This window comes from Cervus elaphus, chromosome 26 (assembly GCF_910594005.1).
Source record: "Cervus elaphus chromosome 26, mCerEla1.1, whole genome shotgun sequence".
In the NCBI taxonomy this organism is placed as follows: Eukaryota; Metazoa; Chordata; class Mammalia; order Artiodactyla; family Cervidae; genus Cervus; species Cervus elaphus.
Genome location: NC_057840.1, coordinates 27,201,839 through 27,224,237, shown reverse-complemented (window position 1 = coordinate 27,224,237; position 22,399 = coordinate 27,201,839). Strand labels below are relative to the sequence as shown.

Here is a 22,399-nt window from a genome sequence, read left to right as displayed (position 1 = left end):
TCCCTTAAGATTCTGCAGTGGAAGTGACAAATAGATTAAAGGGATCAGATCTGATACACAGACTGCCTGAAGAACTATGTATGGCAGTTTGTAACATTGTATAGAAGGTGGTGGTCAAAACCATCCCCAAGAAAAAGAAATGCAAAAGGCAAAGTGGTTGTCTGAGGAGGCCTTACAAATAGCTGAGAAAACAAGAGAAGTGAAAGGCAAAGGAGAAAAGGAAAGATAAATCCAACTGAATGCAGAGTACCAAAGAACAGCAAGGAGAGATAAGAAAGCCTTCCTCAGTGATCAATGCAAAGAAATAGAGGAAAACAACAGAATGGGAAAGACTAGAGATCTCTTCAAGAAAATTAGGATACCAAGGGAATATTTCATGCAAAGATGGGCACAATAAAGGATGAAAATGGTATGGAACTAACAGAAGCAGAAGATATTAAGAAGAGGTGGTAAGAATACACAGAAGAGCTATAAGAACTAAATAAAAAAGATCTTCATGACCCAGATAACCCACCCAGATAGTGTGATCACTCACCTAGAGCCAGACATCCTGAAGTGCAAAGTCAAATGGGCCTTAGGAAGCATCACTACGAGCAAAGCTAGAGGAGGTGATGGAATTCCAGCTGAGCTCTTTCAAATCCAAAAAGATGATGCTGTGGAAGTGCTGCACTCAATATGCCAGCACATTTGGAAAACTCAGCAGTGGCCACAGGACTGGAAAAGGCCAATTTTCATTCTAATCCCAAAGAAAGGCAATGGCAAAGAATGTTCAAACTACTGCACAATTGCACTCATCTCACATGCCAGCAAAGTAATGCTCAAAATTCTCCAAGCTAGGCTTCAATAGTACATGAACTGAGAACTTCCAGATGTTCACGCTGCATTAAGAAAAGCCAGAGGAACCAGAGATCAAATTGCCAACATCTTTTGGATCATAGAAAAAGCAAGAGAATTCCAGAAAAACATCTGCTTCATTGACTACGTTAAAGCCTTTGACTGTGTGGATCACAACAAACTGGAAAATTCTGAAAGAGGTGGGAATACCAGACCACCTTACCTGCCTCCTGAGAAATCTGTATGCAGGTCAAGAAGGAATAGTTAGAACTGGACATGGAACAATGGAGTGATTCCAAATTGGGAAAGGAAAACATCAAGGCTGTATATATCACCTTGCTTATTTAATGTATATGCAGAGTAATGCATGCAAAATGCTGGGCTGGATGAAGCACAAGGTGGAATCAAGATTGCAGGGAGAAATATCAATAACCTCATATATGCAGATGACACCACCCTTATGGCAGAAAGTGAAGAGGAACTAAAGAGCCTCTTGATGAAGGTAAAAGAGGAGAGTGAAAAAGTTGGCTTAAAGCTCAACATTCAAAGAACTAAGATCATGGCATTCAGTCCCATCACTTCATGGCAAATAGATGGGGAAACAATGGGAATAGTGAGAGACTTTATTTTCTTGGGCTCCAAAATCACTGTGATGGTGACCCCAGCCATGAAATTAAAAGACACTTGCTCCTTGGAAGAAAAATATGACAAACCTAGATAGCATATTAAAAAGCAGAGACATTACTTTGTCAACAAAGGTCTGTCTAGTCAAGGCTATGGTTTTTCCAGTAGTCATGTATGGATGTGAGAGTTAGACTATAAAGAAGTCTGAGTGTTGAAGAATTGATGCTTTTGAACTGTGGTGCTGGAGAGGACTCTTGAGAGTCCCTTGGACAGCAAGGAGATCAAACCAGTCCATCCTAAAGGAGATCAGTCCTGAATATTCATTGGAAGAACTGAGGCTGACGCTGAAACTCCAATACTTTGGCCACCTGATGTGAAGAACTGACTCATTGGAAAAGACCCTGATGCTGGGCAAGATTGAGGGCAGGAGGAGAATGGGATGACAGAGGATGAGATGGTTGGATGGCATCACTGACTCGATGGACATGGGTTTGAGCAAGCTCTGGAAGTTGGTGATGGACAGGGGGTCTGGCATGCTCCAGTCCATGCGGTTGCAAAGTGTTGGACGTGACTGAGCGACTCACCTGAGCTGAACTGAGACAGAGAGATCCATGACAGATAAGTAAGATCTGGAACTAATATTTATGGGAGACATAACTGAGGGGAGGGTGGGGTTGGATGGGGGTATGGAGAGATGAAAGCTTTGGAGCTGATAGGAGCATACTGCCCTCGACAATTGGTGTGAAGATCACCATGGCTGGAGCTAAGCAAAGTGAAAGAGAAGGAGGATGAAGATACAGAGGTCGGTGGAATCAAACAATGCAGGTCCCCTAGGCCATGTAAAGGAATTTTGGAATTTATCCCTAGACACAGTGGGAAGTCATCCACATTCTCTGAGCAATTGAGTGGCATGATCATATGTGTTTTAACAAAAGAATTGAGGGATCCTATATACAGATGAGTAGAGGTGAGGAAATGCCAGCTCTTTGCAGTAGCTCAGGAGATAATTGCAGCTTGGACCATGATGTTGGCAATGGAGAGGGATCAAAGTGTAAGGATTCTAAAAGGACTTTGGAGGCACAGAAGACAAAAACTGGTGGATGATTCTTTGTAGTGGGTCCAAGAGAGATGGGCAGAGGAGGTTTCATAGTTTTGGGGCATGAAAAACTGAGGGGGTGGCAACGCTCAGGGGATAGAGACTTGGGGGTGTGATTGGGAAAGCACATGAATTAGGTGTGCAGCTGCTAAAGGGGAGAGGCTTGTGAGCAAACATCAAGAAAGAGCTCTGAGCTGGAGATCTGAGACAGTGGCTGCAAAAATGGTGTGTGAGGTAGGTTGTTTCAGTCGTGTCGGGCTTCCCTGGAAGCTGAGACTGTGAAGATCTGCCTGTAGTGCAGGAGACCCGGGTTCAATCTGGGGTCAGGAAGATCCCCTGAGAAAGGAATGGCAACCCAGTCCATTATTCTTGTCTGGAGAATCCCATGCACAGAGGTCCTGGCGAACTATGGTCCATGGGGTCGCAAAGAGCCGGACATGACCAAGTGACTAGCACTAACTATGTACACTAAAGATGGGTTTACTTACTGATAAGAGGTGGTTTTAAAAAAAGAGAGGGAGACCAGGACTTCTCTAGGGGTCCAGTGGTTAAGAATTTGCCTTGCAATGCAGGGGACACAGGTTCAATTCCTGGTTGGAGAGCTAGATCCCACATGCCTCAGAGCAAGTAAGCCTGCATGTTGCAACTACAGAGCCAGGGCACCCTGGAGCCTGCACGCTGCAACTAGAGAGTCCTTGTGCCTCAACGAAAGATCCTGTGTCCCACAACGAAGACCCGAGGCAGCCAAATAAATAAAAAAATATTTTAAAAAAGGAGGACCTACATTACAAGAGTAGATCTCAAGTTAGGTATTGCCATGAAAAAAAAAAATTTAAATAATAAATAAAAAGAGAAGAATACTTGAGTTTCAAAGGACTCCAGCACTGGGTAGAGTGGGAAGAGCCAGTCAGTGATGCTGAGAGAGCAGGGAGGAAATTAGGGTGGTTGTTACATCATCTAAGTCAGGGAGGAGAGTGATTCAGGAAGTGGGGGGATATTTTAGTATCAGAACTGCTGACATGTCAGTTGAGAAGAGGTCTATAAAGCATCCAGTGGATTTATCAAAATAGAAGTTCTTGGTGACATTAGCAAAGGTTTAACCAAAGTAATGAAGCTTAAGCCACACTGGAGTGGCTTATAATCCCAGTCACATAGTACACTCTGTGTTAGATACTGGCCTATAGGTGTCACACGTACTAAAAATTAATCTTCCTTTAGTTATCACAGCAACCTAAGGAGGTAGGTACTCTTCTTATACCATTCTACAGATGAGGACATGAAGACACAGGGACGCCATGTGATTTGCCCAAGGTCATATGACAGAAGTGGAATCTAGGCTCAGGCAGCCTGCCTCAAAAAATCCATTCTCCAGCGGCTTCCCTGTCCTGTCTCCTAAGTGTGTAAATGGGCCTAGAGACAGTGTAGACAATTCTTTGATGGGATAGCATGACCGACTCAATGGACATGAACTGGGGCAAACTCCAGGAGATGGTGAGGGCCGGGGGGCCGGGCATGCTGCAGTCCATGGGGTCGCCAAGAACTGGGCACAGCTTGGTAACTAAACAACAACAACAGACAACTCTTTGGGGAAACTGGGCTGCAAGTAGGGAGGTAGTACAGTTCAGTCCAGTCCAGTTCAGTTCAGTCACTCAGTCGTGTCCGACTCTTTGTGACCCCATGGACTGCAACACACCAGGCTTCCCTGTCCATCACCAACTCCCGGAGTTTACCCAAACTCATGTCCATTGAGTCGATGATGCCATCCAACCATCTAATCCTCTGTCATCCCCTTCTCCTCCTGCCTTCAATCTTTCCCAGCATCAGGGTCTTTTCAAATAAGTCAGTTCTTCGCATCAGGTGGCCAAAGTATTGGAGTTTCAGCGTCAACATCAGTCCTTCCAATGATAGTGCGGTGAAAGTGAAAGTGAAGTCGCTCAGTGGTGTACGGCTCTTTGCGACCCCATGGACTGTAGCCCACCAGGCTCCTCCGTCCATGGGATTCTCCAGGCAAGAATACTGGAGTGGGCTGCCATTTCCTTCTCCAGGGGATCTTCCCAACCCAGGGATCAAACCCGGATTTCCCCCACTGCAGGCAGACACTTTAACCTCTGAGCCACCGATAGTGCGGTAGCTAGGTATAAAAGGGGTTGGGCCAAGAATAATAATTATTTCTTTTTTAGGGTGGAGACAAGGACAGGAATCTGTTCAAGCACTGATGGGAAGGCTCTGGTAGTGAGGCTGGAGTTATAGGAGAAAGAAGTGATGGAGGAAGGGTAGAGAGCTGGGAGGGGAGGCAGCCAGAGTACAGAGGGAGGAGCTACCGGTTAGAAGCTGTGGAAACGCTTCCCCCACGGGCACAGGAGACACAGGAAAGGGAGGGTACAGAAAGGATGTTTGCAGGAAGAACTCAAGAGTTCCTGTTCAAAGTTTTTTACTTTCCGTGTGAAATTAAAGACCGGGCCATCTGCCTAGAGAGGAAAGGGCAGAGTGAGAGGGAGGTGGAGGGGGATGGGCAGAGCAGGCTGGAGAAATACAAAGGAAACTTGCCAACAGCATCAAAGGCATGAGCAGCGTCCAAATGGTGATTCTGGAAGACGGCAGGGAAAAGAAGTCGTGTTGGTTTGGATGGAGGGTAGGGATGTTGAGGAGTGTGGGAAGGGTCATGACCACATATAAAATGGTCTTGATGAGGCGCCTGCTTAATACATATGGAGAATTCTGGCTCTTCATGTGTATGTCTGAGAACCAGCTGTTGGGGGTAAGAAAAGATGAAACTCAGAATAACAAACACTAAACACTGGGAACTGAGATGGATAATACACAGAAGCCTGTTCTGTCCAGGTGCTGATCTAAAACTCTGATGCTACCAGGACCCACATGGACATTGGAGGAGCCCTGTGCAAGCCACACTCTCACATAGCAAATCCTCAACGGTCTACAAAGACTTCTCCTTAGAGGATAAGAAAACAGTAACTACCACTACACGAGGTGTTCATAAAAAACAAATAGATGAGGATAATGGGAAAGCAATGACGCTTTCAATTCTCAGGGGAAAAGCAGAGCTTGGGAAATAACTTAGTATATGAAACATAAGAAATTTTCAGAACACTCTTTGGCCTTCTTAATAGAAGGAGACATAAAACCCATGAGGTGGGCCCAAAATTCTTAACAAGAGCAGAGAATAAAATGAAAATAAGGATGGTGGGGAAAAGAGGAAGAGAGAGAAATGAGAACTTTCCACTGAGACTCAGACACTCAGGACTTTAGTCAACTGGGAGGAAGGAAAGATACTATCATTTCTTGAATGACCAGTGTGCTCATTCATTTCTAACGAGAGAGAACATGCAGGCAATGTCTCCTATTTTAAATGTGATAAAAATGAAGCTATGAGATGGTAAGTAATTTGCTCAAAGCTCCTAAGAAGAGGGGATCTGAACAAGGACTGTCTGATTTCAAGGATGCGGACCTCCACCTCGCAGAGTAGCATGACAGGTTAATGAGGGAAAATACATGCAGAAAGGGGCTGAGGGGCTCCCTAAGGACTGAGTGTCCTCGGTGTAAACACAGAACAACAACAATGGGGGCCAGACGGACTGCCAGTCGCGTGGCAGGCACTTCGTACCCAGTGGCCTTAATGACTAGACACGGCTGCTTCTGATGCACTGCTGCAGAACGGAAGGAAAACTGAAAATCCACTTAGTTCGTTCACCCATAGAGTCACTCTTCACACAGTAACGGAGAGTGGAGAGTAAGGTTCAAGCAGAGACTCTGCAGCCACACCCCAGTGCCTGTACTGGACAGTTGACCCCTCAACAACATGGGTTTGAACTTCGATGGTTCCTTTGTTTATTTAGACACGGATTTTTTTTTTTTTTTTTTTTTTCTGGCTGTGCTGGGTATCTGCTGCGGTTCTTGGGCGTCCCCAGTTGCCGGGTGCAGACTTTGTTGCCTCGGGGCACGTGGCATCTTAGTGCCCCAGCTGGGAACATGCACCCCCTATACTGGAAGGCAGATTCTTAGCCACTGGACAATCAGAAAAACCCCCAGGTTTTCTTTTCACTGCTCACAACGGTACCTGAGATTGGTATATGATCTGAAATTGGGTGAATCTACAGATGTGGAATCTCAGGTACAAAGGAATTGCAGGTAGAGGAGAACCACGTATATGGAGCTGACTGTACAATTACTCTCAGATCTACCATTGCAGAGAGGGTTGGCACCCCTCATCCACCCTGTTCAAGGGTCAACAGCAGGTCTGGCAACAACAAAAAACAGTCTCTTTTCCTTGGGTAAGCCATATCGTCTCTCTCAAGGGTTTCCTAATCTGTAAAACGAGCCAGATAGTGCTTATCTCAAAGGGTTATTTGGGGAAATAATATGATAATACTTTAAATTGCTTGGCACAGCAATCAAAATAATGGCATTCATTACATTTCCTGATAATTACAGCTGCATTAGAAACCAAAGGGACTTTTGGTGCTGTGTCCTGCATAAGGGGAAAGGCATGATCTTATTTATTAGGGGGAATTCTCAGTGAGGTGCAGAGAAATGCATGGAGGAGTGATGGTGGAGGTGAGGTGTGAAGAGAGGGAGTTAAGAGGCCACCATCAATGGTCAGGGGATGTCTCTGTCCCAGACTCCTGGGTAAGTGGAAAGACAGGTGGAGATGGGCATGGGAAGGGTCTGGGATGACTTCAGATGCTAAGCCTGGGTTAGACTGAGATGGGGGCTGGGAAATGGAGTCACTGAGTGTGGCTCACTCCATGAGGGAAAGCTCCAATACCCTCTCACTTTCTCAACTCTCAGGATCCAAATCTAGAATTCATCTGCAGATTCAGATGGGGAGGGAGGCTTGTGAGAACGAGCAGCAAGCTAGAATCAGAGCTGAGCAGACAGGGAGGCTGGCCAGGAGCCTCGGACGTATAGCTTCAGCTCAACCACACAAAGGACTGTCAGGGAGATCTGCTTTATAAGCAGCGCATGACAAGAAGAATGGTTTCTTATATTTTGGCACGAGGCTCTGGAATGTCCAGTTCTAACCCTGGTATGCTTCAAAAGATTTCATATCCTGAGCCTTTTGCTGCTGTGTCACTGGTATGTCGTATCTGAGATAGTCTGGGAAGGAGCAAAAGCCAGTACCTTCTGCGACAACAATTAAAATTCTTGGATTTATATAATGTGATATGATGTGAGGGGCATTGTTGAGCTCTTGGCACAGCTATGAATGCCTAAGGCAGAACACCAGAGGAAAAAGTCGACTCTGAGAGCGTTCTCAGAACATATCTGGAAGAGTCTGCTGGTTAATGCAGATACGTGTCCAAACAAGCACTGGTTTGCTCAGGAAAGATGCATAGCTGGCAAGTCTCCCTTGGCATGCAGAGCGTGAGTAATGCTTCATTTTAATGAGGGATCTTGGGGGTCTATAATAAAGACTATGTGGTATTTCCCACGTGTCTCTTTGGAACGTGGACTGATTGTACCCGCGGTGGAAGAAAAACCATCAGAAAGTATGCAGTTCCTAAAACCTCTGGGGTGCTACAAGATTCACATAATTTAATGGCATCTAAATGAATTCACAGAAATACACTCAGCATTCCCCAGAGTAAAAATCTTCTCTTACCATAGGTAAGTAAATATGAGCACAAAGTAATGAGACTGTTGGTGGGGGATGGGAGATGGGAAGGGTATTTGATTTTTAAACTAAAGCTATAGGCAGTTCCAGATGAACTGTAAACACTGTAACATCTCTGGAATAACTCTTAGCTTTCCTATCATGACTCTTCTGAAAGATAAGATGACCTGGATGGGTGGGATCGGGGCGGGTGGGAGGGAGGTCAAAGCAGGAGGGGAATGTATGTATTACATACAGCTGATTCACTTCATTATACAGCAGAGACTAATACAACATTGTAAAGTAATTATACTCCAATTAAAAAAAAGTCATCTGAACATCAAGTTCCTATGTATAAAGCACATAATCTTCATTTTTAAGACATTATTTCAGAGTCACACTTTAACCTGCGAGTCCGGATCATTTGAACTTTTTCTTTCAGAGAAAGCCAATACTTAATGTTTTGGTTGGAAACAAAACCAACCAACAAAGTGACTAGGAAAACAAACGCTCCCCAGTCCTGAACAGTGAGTGGTCAATGAAGGGGTCCATGGAGCATGACCACATGTTTGTTCTAGGGTCTACTGTCTGGACGTCCCCTTAGATCCAGTCATAGGGTGCGCATGACTTCCCAACAGCAAAGCCCCTTTTGGTTCAGATTTGGAGCCTTATTCAGGCAAAGTATGTGAAGTACTGTACTGACCTTTATTTAATATTTCTGGACTGGCTGGAGCAAAATGCTTCACTAGGACTGGACCTCCCAAAGTGCTCCAGGATTCTGGTGGGATTAAGTACAGTTCTGGGGTGTTTGAAAGGACATGACTCAGTCCCAAAAGTTTACAGGAGGGGATAGTGACCCAGAACTCAGGACAACAGAGTCCCAAGAGACGGAAGTGCTAGGGGCAGAGACCTCTTTGGCATAGGCTAATATATTAACGAGGACTTGGAATTATACAGAGAAATAAGAAATTCTCTATGTTAAATAATTTTGAAATGTTAACACATGGTTAGAACTGAAATTAAAGTGAAATAAACTCATCAGGCAAAAAGTCTTATATCAGATAAATGTTGCCACCTCCCACGTGGGATTTATTCACGCCCAGTAGACCAAGTGGAGATTTCCTGTCATTTATTTACCCCAGTTTTTCAAAGCAAAGCTATTAAATGCATGCTCAAGGTGACAGTCAGGCTTTAAACTGAATCAGGAAAATGTACATTTTCACTTGTTTCACTTAGAGGGTGGAAGTCACTCCTGGAAGAGGTCATTCCTTCTGTCCTCATTTGCATTTGCTGCAACTCCGTCACTCCCAACAAAAGCATCAACAACAACAACAACAACAAATCAAGTAAAAAAAGCAATAAAACTGATGTCCAAGAAAAACATTTAGTTTGAAAAAGAGTTGAAAAATGCAGCCTTGGAAGAAGCGCTGCTTACATGGGATTGTTCAACAAATTCCTGTTGTGTGAGGTTTGGCATATACTTTCTAAAAATATAAGCATCTGGGGAAATGAGACAAAGCCCAGGTCCTGGACCAAATGAGGCACACAGTGTGAATCTGTTAGTGATTATATCCATAATGAAATATGTGCCCAAATTTAGCAGCACAAAATCTAATACAATACGAAAGCCCAGCAGGCACCATCCTTACCATAATATATAGCCAACAGAGAAGGTACATATGGCGGCCAGTCCGCTGCTCCTGCTGGGATACGCATGGTGTGATGTCCTCATCTCGATTAATATAAAGGGCAACACCGTTGTGTGCTGAAAAAGAACAGAGAGCAGGTGACACAGGTTCTTATCATCACCCCTCAGCAGCTGTTTTGCCATCACTAGGAGAAAGGGTAGTGTCATTTCCAAGCAAAAGTGCCTCAGCAGAGACCAGTATATGGTCTAAGTGGTAGAATGGACATGAACACATGTAGTCCATCAATTGCTCCCCTGTTTTTTCTTCTGTATCATAGTTTTTAAAACTGTATTTTCTTTATTCTCATTACAGAAAATTATAGAAAGATGTAAAGGGAACAAATTAGAATATAATAAAGGAATAAAAACAACCACTGTTAATATTTTACTATACATCCTCCTGCCTCTCAACTTTTTGTTCATATTATTTATACACAGTTAAGCTCATATTGTGCCGGCCATTTTATTTGGAATGACAGCATGAGAATTTTTGATTTTCAATTTTAGAAATTCTTTTAGAATATAAACCCTGACCAGAGCTGCTGAAAACTCCGTTTTACGGATGTATCAACATTTATCTATCTATCCATCTATTTATTTTTGACCTTATAACATGGCTTGCAGGATCTTAGCTTTCTGACAAGGGATGGAACCCAGGCCCCAGGAGTGAAAGCGGTGAGTCCTAACCATTGGATCACCAGGGAATTCCCTATACCAACACTTATTTAACTGATTTTTATTCTTGGTCATTAAGGAGTATAAGGTTTTTCAATTTTTACTTGAATAATTTCAATTTAAATAATTTTAAAGATATTCATTTAAAATTAATATCTTCTGTAGAAATCCTTGTTAAATTACTTTTTAACTGATGTATTGATGATTTACAATATGTTATATTGGTGTCAGGTGTACAACACAGTGATTTAAATTATTTTCTTACAGTCAAAGGTTATGATTTTAAGGCTGTTGATACATAATGCCAAATTATGTGTGAACCAGCAGCAGGTTAGAAAAGGAGGCCAAATTAGCTTGCAGAAAGGATGCTCTGGCTTGTACCAGCAGTGCATGGATTTAGATACGACGTTGGACTAGACACTCCAAAGAAGTTGCGTGGAATATTTCCACTTGTTTTTTGAAGCCAGCAGCCACTCTTGATTCTCAGTACAGTGGGCCAGGATAGGGATAAAACTTATCCCCTCCGTGTGGTAAGAAGAAAGGAAGGTCAAGTACTCCTGACATTGAAATTTGGTGGAAAGATACAAGGGAAAAAGAGCTTCTTAGGTAAAACTGACTCAGGATATAAATTTACCTTCCATCACTGGAGAGTTTTCCAAGAGTAAGAAGATGGTGGAACCGAGAACTGAACCACCAGCAACTGTGAATTCTATTAAGGATACTCCTTAATGGTCATGAGAGAGTACTTGTTCTGCTCTTGCTGTATAGTTTGCATGTTCCAGGAAAAGGCAGGAAACTGTATGTTATGATTTTCAAACTCTAATAAGTACTGTCACAAAATGGAATCAGGTGACAGGTAGACGGGCAGGAAAAAGACACGGTAGGGATAGTGAAGGGAACATCTTTGGAGTAACTTACTGTTTATATTCATAGAAAAAACAGGATATTGTAAGAAATGATAAGACACTGGCAATTCTTTGCTTTAAACTTTCTCTTCTACATAATTATTTCGACTGCCAATACATGGCAATTAGACTATGGTATGTCTATAATGTCAGGGGGGTGACTCCATAGTTGGGTAGCTTTATATTTCCTTATCCTTTGCTTCTCTGTTATTGTTTTAAATAATTAGTATGATTAGCTCTAAAGGGAACCACACAAAATGTACACATGTGTTAATACAGAGATGGTATGTATTTTAAAGACCTATTTCATCGTTGTTGTTTTTTTTCCCTACTATAATTTAGTCACCTCAGATAATGTTGGCCTGGAATTTCACCAACAATTTGAGACGCCAAAAATAGTTCTGCAATAGTGACTTCATGTAAAAAGTCATATATATAGTTAGCAATAAGGCTAAGACTTCTCAGATCCCACATAGAAGAAAAATCCCTGCAAATCAAATATTTGTGCATCAAATATTTGTGATGCACAAGTATCTGTGAATCAAATATTCAGTGCAAATCACCACTGAAGATAGTGGTGACTCTAATAGCCTGTGTTGGTTATAAAATGATATTATTTTTGACTTTTTAATATTAAGATATATCTAAGCTCTACTTCTTACTCCATTGTACCACACCGAGTAAAAATTCACTCATTTTTCTATAAATTTGTATAAGTTCCAACAATTAATCTGAATATCTTTACCCAGTTAACATTATTTTACCAACCCTATTTGCTGATCATCAGATGTCAAACCTGGAAAGGTTAGGATGTCCTTTGGTGATGCCAGGCAATAAAAAAAAAATCTCTTTGAAAAACGAAAATCTCTCCAGGTCACTTCATTTCTGGCATCATCACCACTAAAAAGGAGCTATCTGTTCCATCAGCGAGGACAAAAGATCTTTCTGTGGTTAGCTGGGCCCATGCCAGCTTTGACCAGGGGCAAATTCTATATGAGAGTAGGAACAGCTTATTATGTAGAATTTTCAGGCACTAAAGAATGTATGTCCTCTTTTCTAAAATTTTATAATGCAAATTATGTTTACTGATAAACATTACATATTAACAAAAGTAAAAATAGTGCAAAATATTTACAGCAAATATAAATGTTTCTCTGCATGTAGCTAAAGTCTTATGACTAAAAAAAAGATTTAAAAAAATCTATGAAAGGCCTTGTTGAATCTCTAAGTTACCTTTGGCAGCTAATTGTGACTCAAAATCTGTAGCAGCAAGAGGGGCAATGACTTCAGAACTAGGGGTACAAGAAATTCAGTTCTAATCCACTCCCAGGCAATACTGTTTCAATGACTTAAGAACCGGGAAAGAAATATTCAGCTCCATTTAAGACCAAAGCTGCGCAAGAGTGGTAAGCTTACATTTTGTTCACTGTGGTATTTGGAGCACTTAAAAAAGAGCCTAGCGCACAGGAGGGGCTCAATAAATATTTGTGGAGATCATTTAATCTTTGAAACAACATCCTAAGTGGGAGTTACTAACTTTTTTCTGTAGATGGGATTAACAAAGACTCGGAAAAAGTAACTGTCTTGTTAAAAATTATTTATTTATTTGTTGCTTTTGGTTGTGCTGGGTCTTCCTTGCTGTGTGCAGGCTTTATTGAGTTGCAGCGAGCAGGAGCTACGCTCTAGTTATGGTGCGTGGGCTTCTTAACTGCAGTAGCTTCTCCTGTCGCAGAGTACCGACTCTAGAGTGTGTGGGCTTCAGTAGTGGTGGGCCACCAGTTCACTGGCCATCCCCAATCCCCCACCTCCCGGCATATGGAATCTTCCTGAACCAGGATCAAACCTGTGTCCCCTGCATTGGCAGGTGAATTCTTAAGTGCTAGACCACCAGAGGAATCCAAAGGCAATAACTGTCGGGCCCTACTAAGTAAGTCTACCGAGTGTTCAAGACTAGTTCTGTCTCCAAATTTCATGCTGTTTCATATATTAGAATTATGTCTTTAAAAGATATCAGAGATAAATCATGTTTGACTCAATAAGCTTCTGGCAGTACATGATTTAAGTTTACTTATGTTGTCTCTCAACAAACCAGAACTATTTTTTTGGTTAAGCTTCAAAATAAACAAAAAGATTTTCACTGTGAAAAAACACATTTTACTAAATGAGTTCTTTCCTGTGACATTTAGGCACCAGAACAGTATCATGGAGGAAGGACACAAATACAAAGTGCCTACAAAAGTCAAAAGTCCTAATTCAGAGCTGTCGCAGGCTATGTGAGTTTTTAAATAACTTTTTTAGTCAATTCACTGTTTTTTTCTTAAATAAATACATTTAAAGGAAAACTTATGAGGCTTATAAACTCTCCTAAATGGAATATGTTAATAGAAGATAACCACAAAAACAAATACAATGGAAACTAATTGATCTTGATAAATATTCAACAGATGGTTTGCTAGTTTGATTCGGAAGCCTGCTCTATGTGTGTTAAGTAGGGGTGTTAGAATTAGAGGGGCCTTAAAGACACGCACATAGAGCTAGACACAACTGAGTGACTTAGTATGCATGTACAAAGACAGGCTAGAATGAAATAGAGACCCTTCTAAATGAAATCAGAAGGATTGAAAGATAATTGAGAGAGAACTACCTTTCCACCAGGTAATTCTATACTATTTAATGCCAGGGCCCTGTGCCCCTAAGTTATCTCAAATACCATCTGAGCCACACACCTATGCTCTGGAACAGATTATCTATAAATTGTACCTGTACCTTCTAAGTGCTGAATTATTTGATTTATGAACAGGTGTGCTTTTGCCAGAAAGAATGGAGAGACAGATGAGTAGGAAGTTTAGGTATGGATGGAGGAACTTAATGGTATTTAACAAATTTAAAAAATGGATTTATACTACACAAGAAGGGTCTGGACTTGCTATGGGAAAAATACATTCATTATTTGTGATGGCATTTGGTAATCTATAAACTAAAGGGAAGTTTTATAATAAACTTTCTTGCAGAATAAATAGAAGGATTAAAATATATGCTGTGTGATGGTACAAAAGTAGAGCATATGAATTAGGAGACTGCTCAAGATTAAAGTTCTAGCATCTGTGGTTATAGTCAGGATGTGTAATACATAAAATATTAAATGAAATTTGAAGACTTTCACCTTCCATTTCTTTGGTCTTTCTCTTGCTTTCCAAAATATATACATATTTAAAGTGAACAATTAAAAATATTTATTTATTTGGCTGCTCTGGGTCTTAGCTGCAGCATACGGGATCCAGTTCCCTGATCAGGGTTCCAATCCAGTGCCCCCCTGCATGGGGACCACAGAGTCTTAGCCCACTAGACTACCAAGGAAGTCTCCAAAATATTTTTTTAAATAGAAAGGTACTGCTTCCATACCATATAACATGGATTAAAAATCATTTCAATGGACACTGGGAGTACATTTATCTTTTCAAATAACTAGGACATAGAAACAACTTAAATGTCCATTGATGGAGGAATGGATAAAGAAAATGTGGTACGTATATATTATATATACTATGGAATATTGTGCTATGCTTTGCTTAGTCACTCAGTCGTGTCCAACTCTTTCTGACCCCATGGACTTAGCCTGCCAGGCTCCTCTGTCCCTGGGGATTCTCCAGGCAAGACTACTGGAGTGGGGAGCCATTCCCTTCTCCAGGGGATCTTCCAACCCAGGGATTGAACCCAGTTCTCCTGCACTGCAGGTGGATTCCTTACCAGCTAAGCCACCAGGGAAGCCCAAGAATACTGGAGTGGATAACCTATCCCTTCTTCAGGGGAACTTCCTGACCCAGAAATTGAACTGGGGTGTTCTGCATTGCAGGCGGATTCTTTACCAGCTGAGCTACCAGGAAAGTCCATCGCTTAAATATTAGGTCTTAAAAAAAAATGGTACAAATGAACCTATTTACAAAACAGAAATAGAATCACAGATATAGAAAAAAAAAAACAAACTTATGGTTACCAAAGGGGAAGGGTGAACAGGGATAAACTGGGAGATTGGGATTGACATATACACACTGCTGTGTATAAGACAATTGAGCGACGTGTATAAAACAAATAACTAATAAGACCCTACTGTGTGGCACAGGGAACTCTACACAATACTCTGTAATGACCTACATGGGAACAGAATCTAAAAAACCGTGGATATATGTATATGTATTGACATAACTGACTCACTTTGTTGTATACTGGCACAGGTCTGGAAAAGGTCTGTTTTCATTCCAACCCCAAAGAAAGGCAGTGCCAAAGAATGCTCAAACTACCACACAGCTGCACTCATCTCACAAGCTAGCAAAGTAATGCTCAAAATTCTCCAAGCCAGGGTTCAACAGTACGTGAACCGTGAACTTCCAGATGTTCAAGCTGGATTGAGAAAAGGCAGAGGAACCAGAGATCAAATTGCCAACATTTGCTGGATCATCGAAAAAGCAAGAGAGTTCCAGGAAAACATCTAATTCTGCTTTATTGACTATGCCAAAGCCTTTGACTGTGCGGATCACAATAAACTGTGGAAAATTCTGAAAGAGATGGGAATACCAGACCACCTTACCTGCCTCTTGAGAAATCTGAATGCAGGTCAAGAAGGAACAGTTAGAACTGGACATGGAAAAAACAGACTGGTTCCAAATCGGGAAAGGAGTATATCACCTTGCTTATTTAACTTATATGCAGAGTACATCATGGGAAATGCTGGGCTGCATGAAGCACAAGTTGGAATCAAGATTGATGGGAGATATATCAATAACCTCAGATAGGCAGATGACACTACCCTTATGGCAGAAAGCAAAGAAGAACTAAACAGCCTCTTGATGAAAGTGAAAGAGGAGAGTGAAAAAGTTGGCTTGAAGCTCAACATTCAGAAAACTAAGATCATGGCATCTGGTCCCATCACTTCATGGCAACAGATGAGGAAACAATGAAAACAGTGAGAGACTTTCTTATTTGGGACTTCAAAATCACTGCAGTTGGTGACTGCAGCCATGAAATTAAAAGATACTTGCTTCTTGGAAGAAAAGCTATGACCAACCTAGACAGCATATTAAAAAGCAGAGACATTACTTTGTCAACAAAGGTCCGTCTAGTTAAGGCTATGGTTTGTCCAGTAGTCATATATGGATGTGAGAATTGGACTACAAAGAAAGCTGAGCACCCAAGAATTGATGCTTTTGAACTGTGGTGTTGGTGAAGACTCTTGAGAGTCCCTTGGACTGCAAGGAGATCCAACCAGTACATCCGAAAGGAAGTCAGTCCTGAATATTCATTGGAAGGACTGATGCTGAAGCTGAAACTCCAATCCTTTGGCCACCTGATGGGAAGAACTGACTCACTGGAAAAGACCGTGATGCTGGAAAAGATTGATGGCAGGAGGGAAAGGGGATGACAGAGGATGAGATGGTTGGATGGCATCACTGACTCTATGGACATGAGTTTGAGTAAGCTCCGGGAGTTGGTGATGGACAAGGAAGCCTGGTGTGCTGCAGTCCATGGGGTTGCAAAGAGTTGGACATGACTGAATGACTGAACTGATGATGATGCAGAAACCAACACAACATTGTAAATCAACTACATGTCAATATAAGTTTTAAAAAAGACAAAAAAAATAAAAAGGTTTTCTTTCTTGGAAGCCAAAACAGCTTTTGAACACGAGGTGTGCCAGACTATCCCCTGCCTACCTGGATAATGAGAGAGCTGGCCATCCTCTGTCCACTGATTTGCATCAGTAGGGCACAGGCAGACCTCTGGGGATGTTCTCAAGGTAATGGATACATTAAATTGCCATCTGAGCTAGCTAAAAATGAGACTGCTGGGCATAGCTCCTGGGGATGTGTGGCTTGCTGGATTCCAGTGGAGTAGTGCTCACGGTGGTCCCTCCTTAAGTAGACCACATTTCTTGCCTTCATCACTGTCAGGATAGGTTTTCTTATATTCTATGATAAATTTTGATCATAAAAAAATTTGAAGGATGGTGCGTGCACATGCGAGTGTATGTGTATGTGTGTGGGTGTATTTGGAGCACCTGCATTCTCGTGGGTACTTGGCTGCAGGCAGGGTGAGAGATGTGACCAGACTTGCCTGGGACCATGGGGTGAGGGACAGTCCTTATGATATCCTAGCAATTGGTTGCTTTGGCTATTCAGTCACTCTCTCATGTCTGACTCTGTGACTCCATGGACTGTACCCTGCCCGGCTCTTCTGTCTATGGAATATTCCAAGGCAAGAATACTGGAGTGGGTTGCTATTTCCTACTCCAGGGGATCTTCCCCATCCAGTAATTGAACCTGCATCTCTTGTGTCTCCTGTATTGGCAGACGGATTGTTTACCACTGAACCATCAGGGAAGTCCTCATAAATTATAAATAAAAACAATATAGAAAACAGCTCTAGGATACAGAAAGGCATACACTCCATATTTTAACATGAATATTTTGTTCCTTTGCTCTGCCATCCCTGAACCAGAGCTGGGATTAAAAGTAGAAATTTCTGTGCTGTCATAAAGCAACAAGGAATTTCCAAGTTTGAAGTTAAAGCCCATTGTGTTAGTAAAACATGATCTAAAACGATAGGAAGGGTGATATGAGAAAGACTGGCCAAAAAAAAAAAAAAAAAATCAGAAAACACTGACAGATTCTAACCTTTGCAAAGCTTCTGGGCTCTCCAAATAAGGCAAACGTTTGATGAATGCAGAGAAAAGCAGCGCTGGGTGGGGCATGCGCAGAACTGGGGTGGGGCTGCCCCTGGAGCAACCATAAATTCAGAGTCAGTGGATGTCACACCGGGCCGCTTGGAAACAAAGCTGAGGCAGGCTCTAAAAAACCTGAATTTTAAACTCTGAAAACCCAACCAAATGCTTTCTCCTGCCACCAAAACCTGTCATTATTAACTTTATTAATTGGTCAGCTCAAAATGTGCCACCTTCCCTCACTCTCTTCACAATGGGGATATTTTGGTGTTTTTTTTTAATCCTCAGTAGTTTCCAGTCTCTAGGAGTCAAATGGAACTTCCTTGTGCCAGGGGCCTCCCTCTCCTGAGAGCTGAGGTGCTGGCTTTAATGTGGTCACGCCAGTACAATATGACACAGAATCTCCCCAGAAACACCAGAGCCTTTGAAATTGTGCCTTTTCTGTGTGGAGCTAGATACCTGTCACCACTGGCTCTCAAACTGTCCGAGATACGCTTACACAGGCTTCTCAGAATGAGGTTAGACATGTGACCCAGGGTCAGAAACGTAGATTCAGATGGAACCAATATTTAAGTGTCAGTATGTTCCAGGCACTTCTAAAATGCTTTATGGACTCAATACTAAATTTGGGACTCATCCAGTTCTAACATTAGCCCCAGCAGCTCTTAGGATATGGTTTTAATAATTAGGGCAAATAAACAAAACAGAGTCATGCACTGAACCAAGACATGCGTATCTTTGCAATTAAGAGCAAATGATGCATCACAGAAACAATTAACACGGGGACAGTGGTACCATTTTACCAGGCCATGATTTCTGCATTTAAAAAGCACTTTTAATATGACTCGAGGGAAGTTAGTATCTCCTGCTGAGTCTTGCTAGTGAAGGTATCCACAAGGAGCCGAGGCTCTGTGGCATTATTGGGAAGCTCCAGAGTGGTGCCTTCTGTTCAGCCCAGCAGCCTGTGGGCCACTAAAAGGAATTTTGTGAATGTGGTTCCAGAAATAACCCACGTTGTATCTTAAAAGGTAAGAGTGACTTGAAAGTGACCCCAGAGTCACTCGTTCCATGAACATTTCACAATTAGTACCTGTGGTTCGGACAGAAGAGCACAGTGAGGATGACTGGTCTGAGACGATCAAGTGATTACAACATCATGCACTACACGCAGATGTGCACACTCAGGACGGTGCAATGATTGGGGTGACCTGGTCTGCTGGGGTGGGTCGAGGGAAAGCTTCACACACCAGGAGACATTTCAATTGGGTGACACTCCAATACTTTGGCCACCTCATGCGAAGAGTTGACTCATTGGAAAAGACCCTGATGCTGGGAGGGATTGGGGGCAGGAGGAGAAGGGGACAACAGAGGATGAGATGGCTGGATGGCATCACTGACTCGATGGACATGAGTTTGAGTAAACTCCGGGAGTTGGTGATGGACAGGGAGGCCTGGCGTGCTGCGATTCATGGGGTTGCAAAGAGTCCCACGGACACGACTGAGCAACTGAACTGAACTGAGGGCTTCACAAGTAGAAGAAAGGGCACAGGTAGAAGTTCATTTACTAACCCAAGAAGAAGAAATGATGTAAAGGCACTGTACAGACCACTAAGGAACCATCACCGTGTCACAGGACACAAAAGAGCATGAAGAATGACGTCTGGACAGCTGAGGTGGGCAGAAGCCAAATCATGCAGTATTTTTATATGGACTCTGTTTTGTAAGAAGCAGAGGAAGCTCTGCTTAAACTCCTCAATACAGTTGAAAGTACACAGACGTAGGAGAAGCATATTTGGGTATTGATAGTAGAGAGGGCAATATACTTTGGCCACCTGATCCAAAAAGCTGACTCATTGGAAAAGACCCTGATGCTGGGAAAGATTTGAAGGCAAAAGAAGAAGGGGGTGGCAGTGAATGAGATGGTCAGATGGCATCACCAACTCAATGGACATGCATTTGAGCAAACTCTGGGAGATATTGAAGGACAGGGGAGCCTGGCAGGGTCTCAAAGAGTTGGACATGACTCAGCGACTGAACAGTAATAAAGTAGAAAGGGTGAGCTGGAGGCAGGATGGAGGACAGACTGGACAGAGGAGAGATTTGTCTACAGACACAGTCCTTTCTCCTGCCTTCCCTTTGTCCTGCCCGCTCTTTCCTCAAGGCAGGAACCTGACTCTCTCCATGACTTTCTTCTAGGTCTTCCTCAGCCTCCTCTCTCCTCTACCTCTCTAGAGCCTCCTCACCTACAATTTCCCCCTCTTTACTTCTCTTTTCTCTTTTACTTTAATAATTACTGTACTACTGGAAAACAGTACAGGGGAAAGACTAAAAAAGAAATCTGGTCTTAATTTTATTATTATTTTATTGGAGTGAAATTGTTTTATAAAGTTGTGTTAGTTTCTAACGTGCGTTGAAAAATTCTGGCAAACATATATGATAGGTTAAACAAGCCAATGACTTCATTCATCTGTCTTACGTTGCTTCCCCATCATTCATTATGTGCAGAAACACTGCATATACAGTAATAAGAATGTTTACCATTTCCTAAGCTTCTAATATAAACTCAATTTTATACACTAAACATTTCCAGTCAGCATTATATTTAATTCTTAGAGCAACTCTAATGAAACAGATATTTTCATGTCCATTTTATAAATGAAGAAGTGGAGGAACAGAGGGATGAACTTGTCAGAGGTTACGCAGAAGTAGGCAATGGTGTAGCCAGCCTTAGACCTCGGATCTGTGAGTGTGAAAGTCTCTCAGTCATGTCTGACTCTTCGTGACCTCTTGGACTGTAGCCTGCCAGGCTCCTCTGTCCATGGAATTCTCCAGGCAAGAATACTGGCATGGGTAGCCGTTCCCTTCTCCAGGGTATCTTCCCAACTCAGGGATTGAACCCACGTCTCTTGCATTGCAGGTGGATTCTTTACCAGCTGAGATACCAGGGAAGGTAGTAGACCTCAGATCTACTAGACTCCAAACCTGTGTTTTCTTCCTGAGTGACAAACACTGCTCCCCAAACTAGCCTGTTTGTTCATTCACTCAATAAAAGCTTATTGTACTCCCCCCACGTGCAACTCACGATTTCATGTATTTAAATATATTCCAGGATAGAGCAGACAAAGATCATTGCCCCAGTGGATGGCTGTTCTCGGGAATGCATTTCAATTTTGTTGTTGTTCAGTTGCTAAGCTGTGTCTGATTTTTGTGATCTCATGGACCGTATCACACCAGGCATTTCAATTAGGCAAATACAAATGTGGAGTCTCTCAGCTCAGAAAAGACCAAAGTCATTAGGACTGCATAAGTATTATATGAGATTCTGTAGTAAAAGTGACTTATACAGTACATGCAAAAATAACTGAGAGGGATTTGGGGAGATATCTCACTTAAGACAAATTGCTAAATGATATTGTCTAATACCTACTGCATGCCAGTCCTCTACCTGGATTCAGTACAGTTGCTCAGTCGTGTCCAACTCTTTGCAACCCCATGGACTGCAGCACATTAGGCTTCCCTGTCCATCACCAACTCCCAGAGTTTGCTCAAACTCATGTCCGAAGTCATTTATATCTTACAGTGATCCTCTCGGGCATATGTTTACATCAATTCTGTTTTACAAAAATCAAGGCACAGGGAAGTTGATGAAGTTGCTCTGGGTTTACCAACTGGAAGGTGGTGGGTTTGGGCTTAGACTTGGGCAGTTTGGCTTTCAGACTTATTCTTGAACTGTGATGCTCTACTGCCTGTGAAGCCCTTGGGAAAACCTGAGAATTGAGGATGGTCAGTGGAAAAATGGAGACAAGGAAGTGATGCTCTTGGTCTCATGACTGTGCCTGGGAGGAGAAGCCTGGCCCTTCCCTCACCCACCCATTCACCTCAAGGGGCTTCAAGGGCTAAAGGATGAGGGGCCTCTACACCAAGGTTAAAAGGGAGACTATCATAACAGACTTCCCATTCATGTTTGGGGGTAAATCTCAAGGGTACCAAGAGCCTCAGGTAGGCAGAGAGACAGGAATAAGAATAACTGCAGTCCACTGACATAGGCAGGCACTGAGATGCTACCGGTGGCTGTTTTTGGTCTTTTCTTTGGCCTCAGTTCAGTTCAGTTCAGTTGCTCAGTTGTGTCCGACTCTTTGTGACCCCATGAACCGCAGCATGCCAGGCCTCCCTGTCCATCACCAACTCCTGGAGCTTACCCAAACTCATGCCCATCGAGTCGGTGATGCCAACCAACCATCTCATCCTCTGT

The 22,399-nt window shown here is 42.5% G+C and overlaps 1 protein-coding gene across 2 annotated transcripts in view; it reads right to left on the bottom strand.

The window, feature by feature from the left end:
• Window positions 1–22,399, bottom strand: part of AIG1 (androgen induced 1) — a 257,134-nt gene that overhangs the window by 28,896 nt on the left and 205,839 nt on the right. For both annotated transcript variants that reach the window (XM_043888445.1, XM_043888444.1), the window contains exon 4: window positions 9,815–9,930. In XM_043888445.1, coding sequence (XP_043744380.1) covers window positions 9,815–9,930 — 116 coding nt within the window. The remainder of the gene's footprint in view (window positions 1–9,814; window positions 9,931–22,399) is intronic.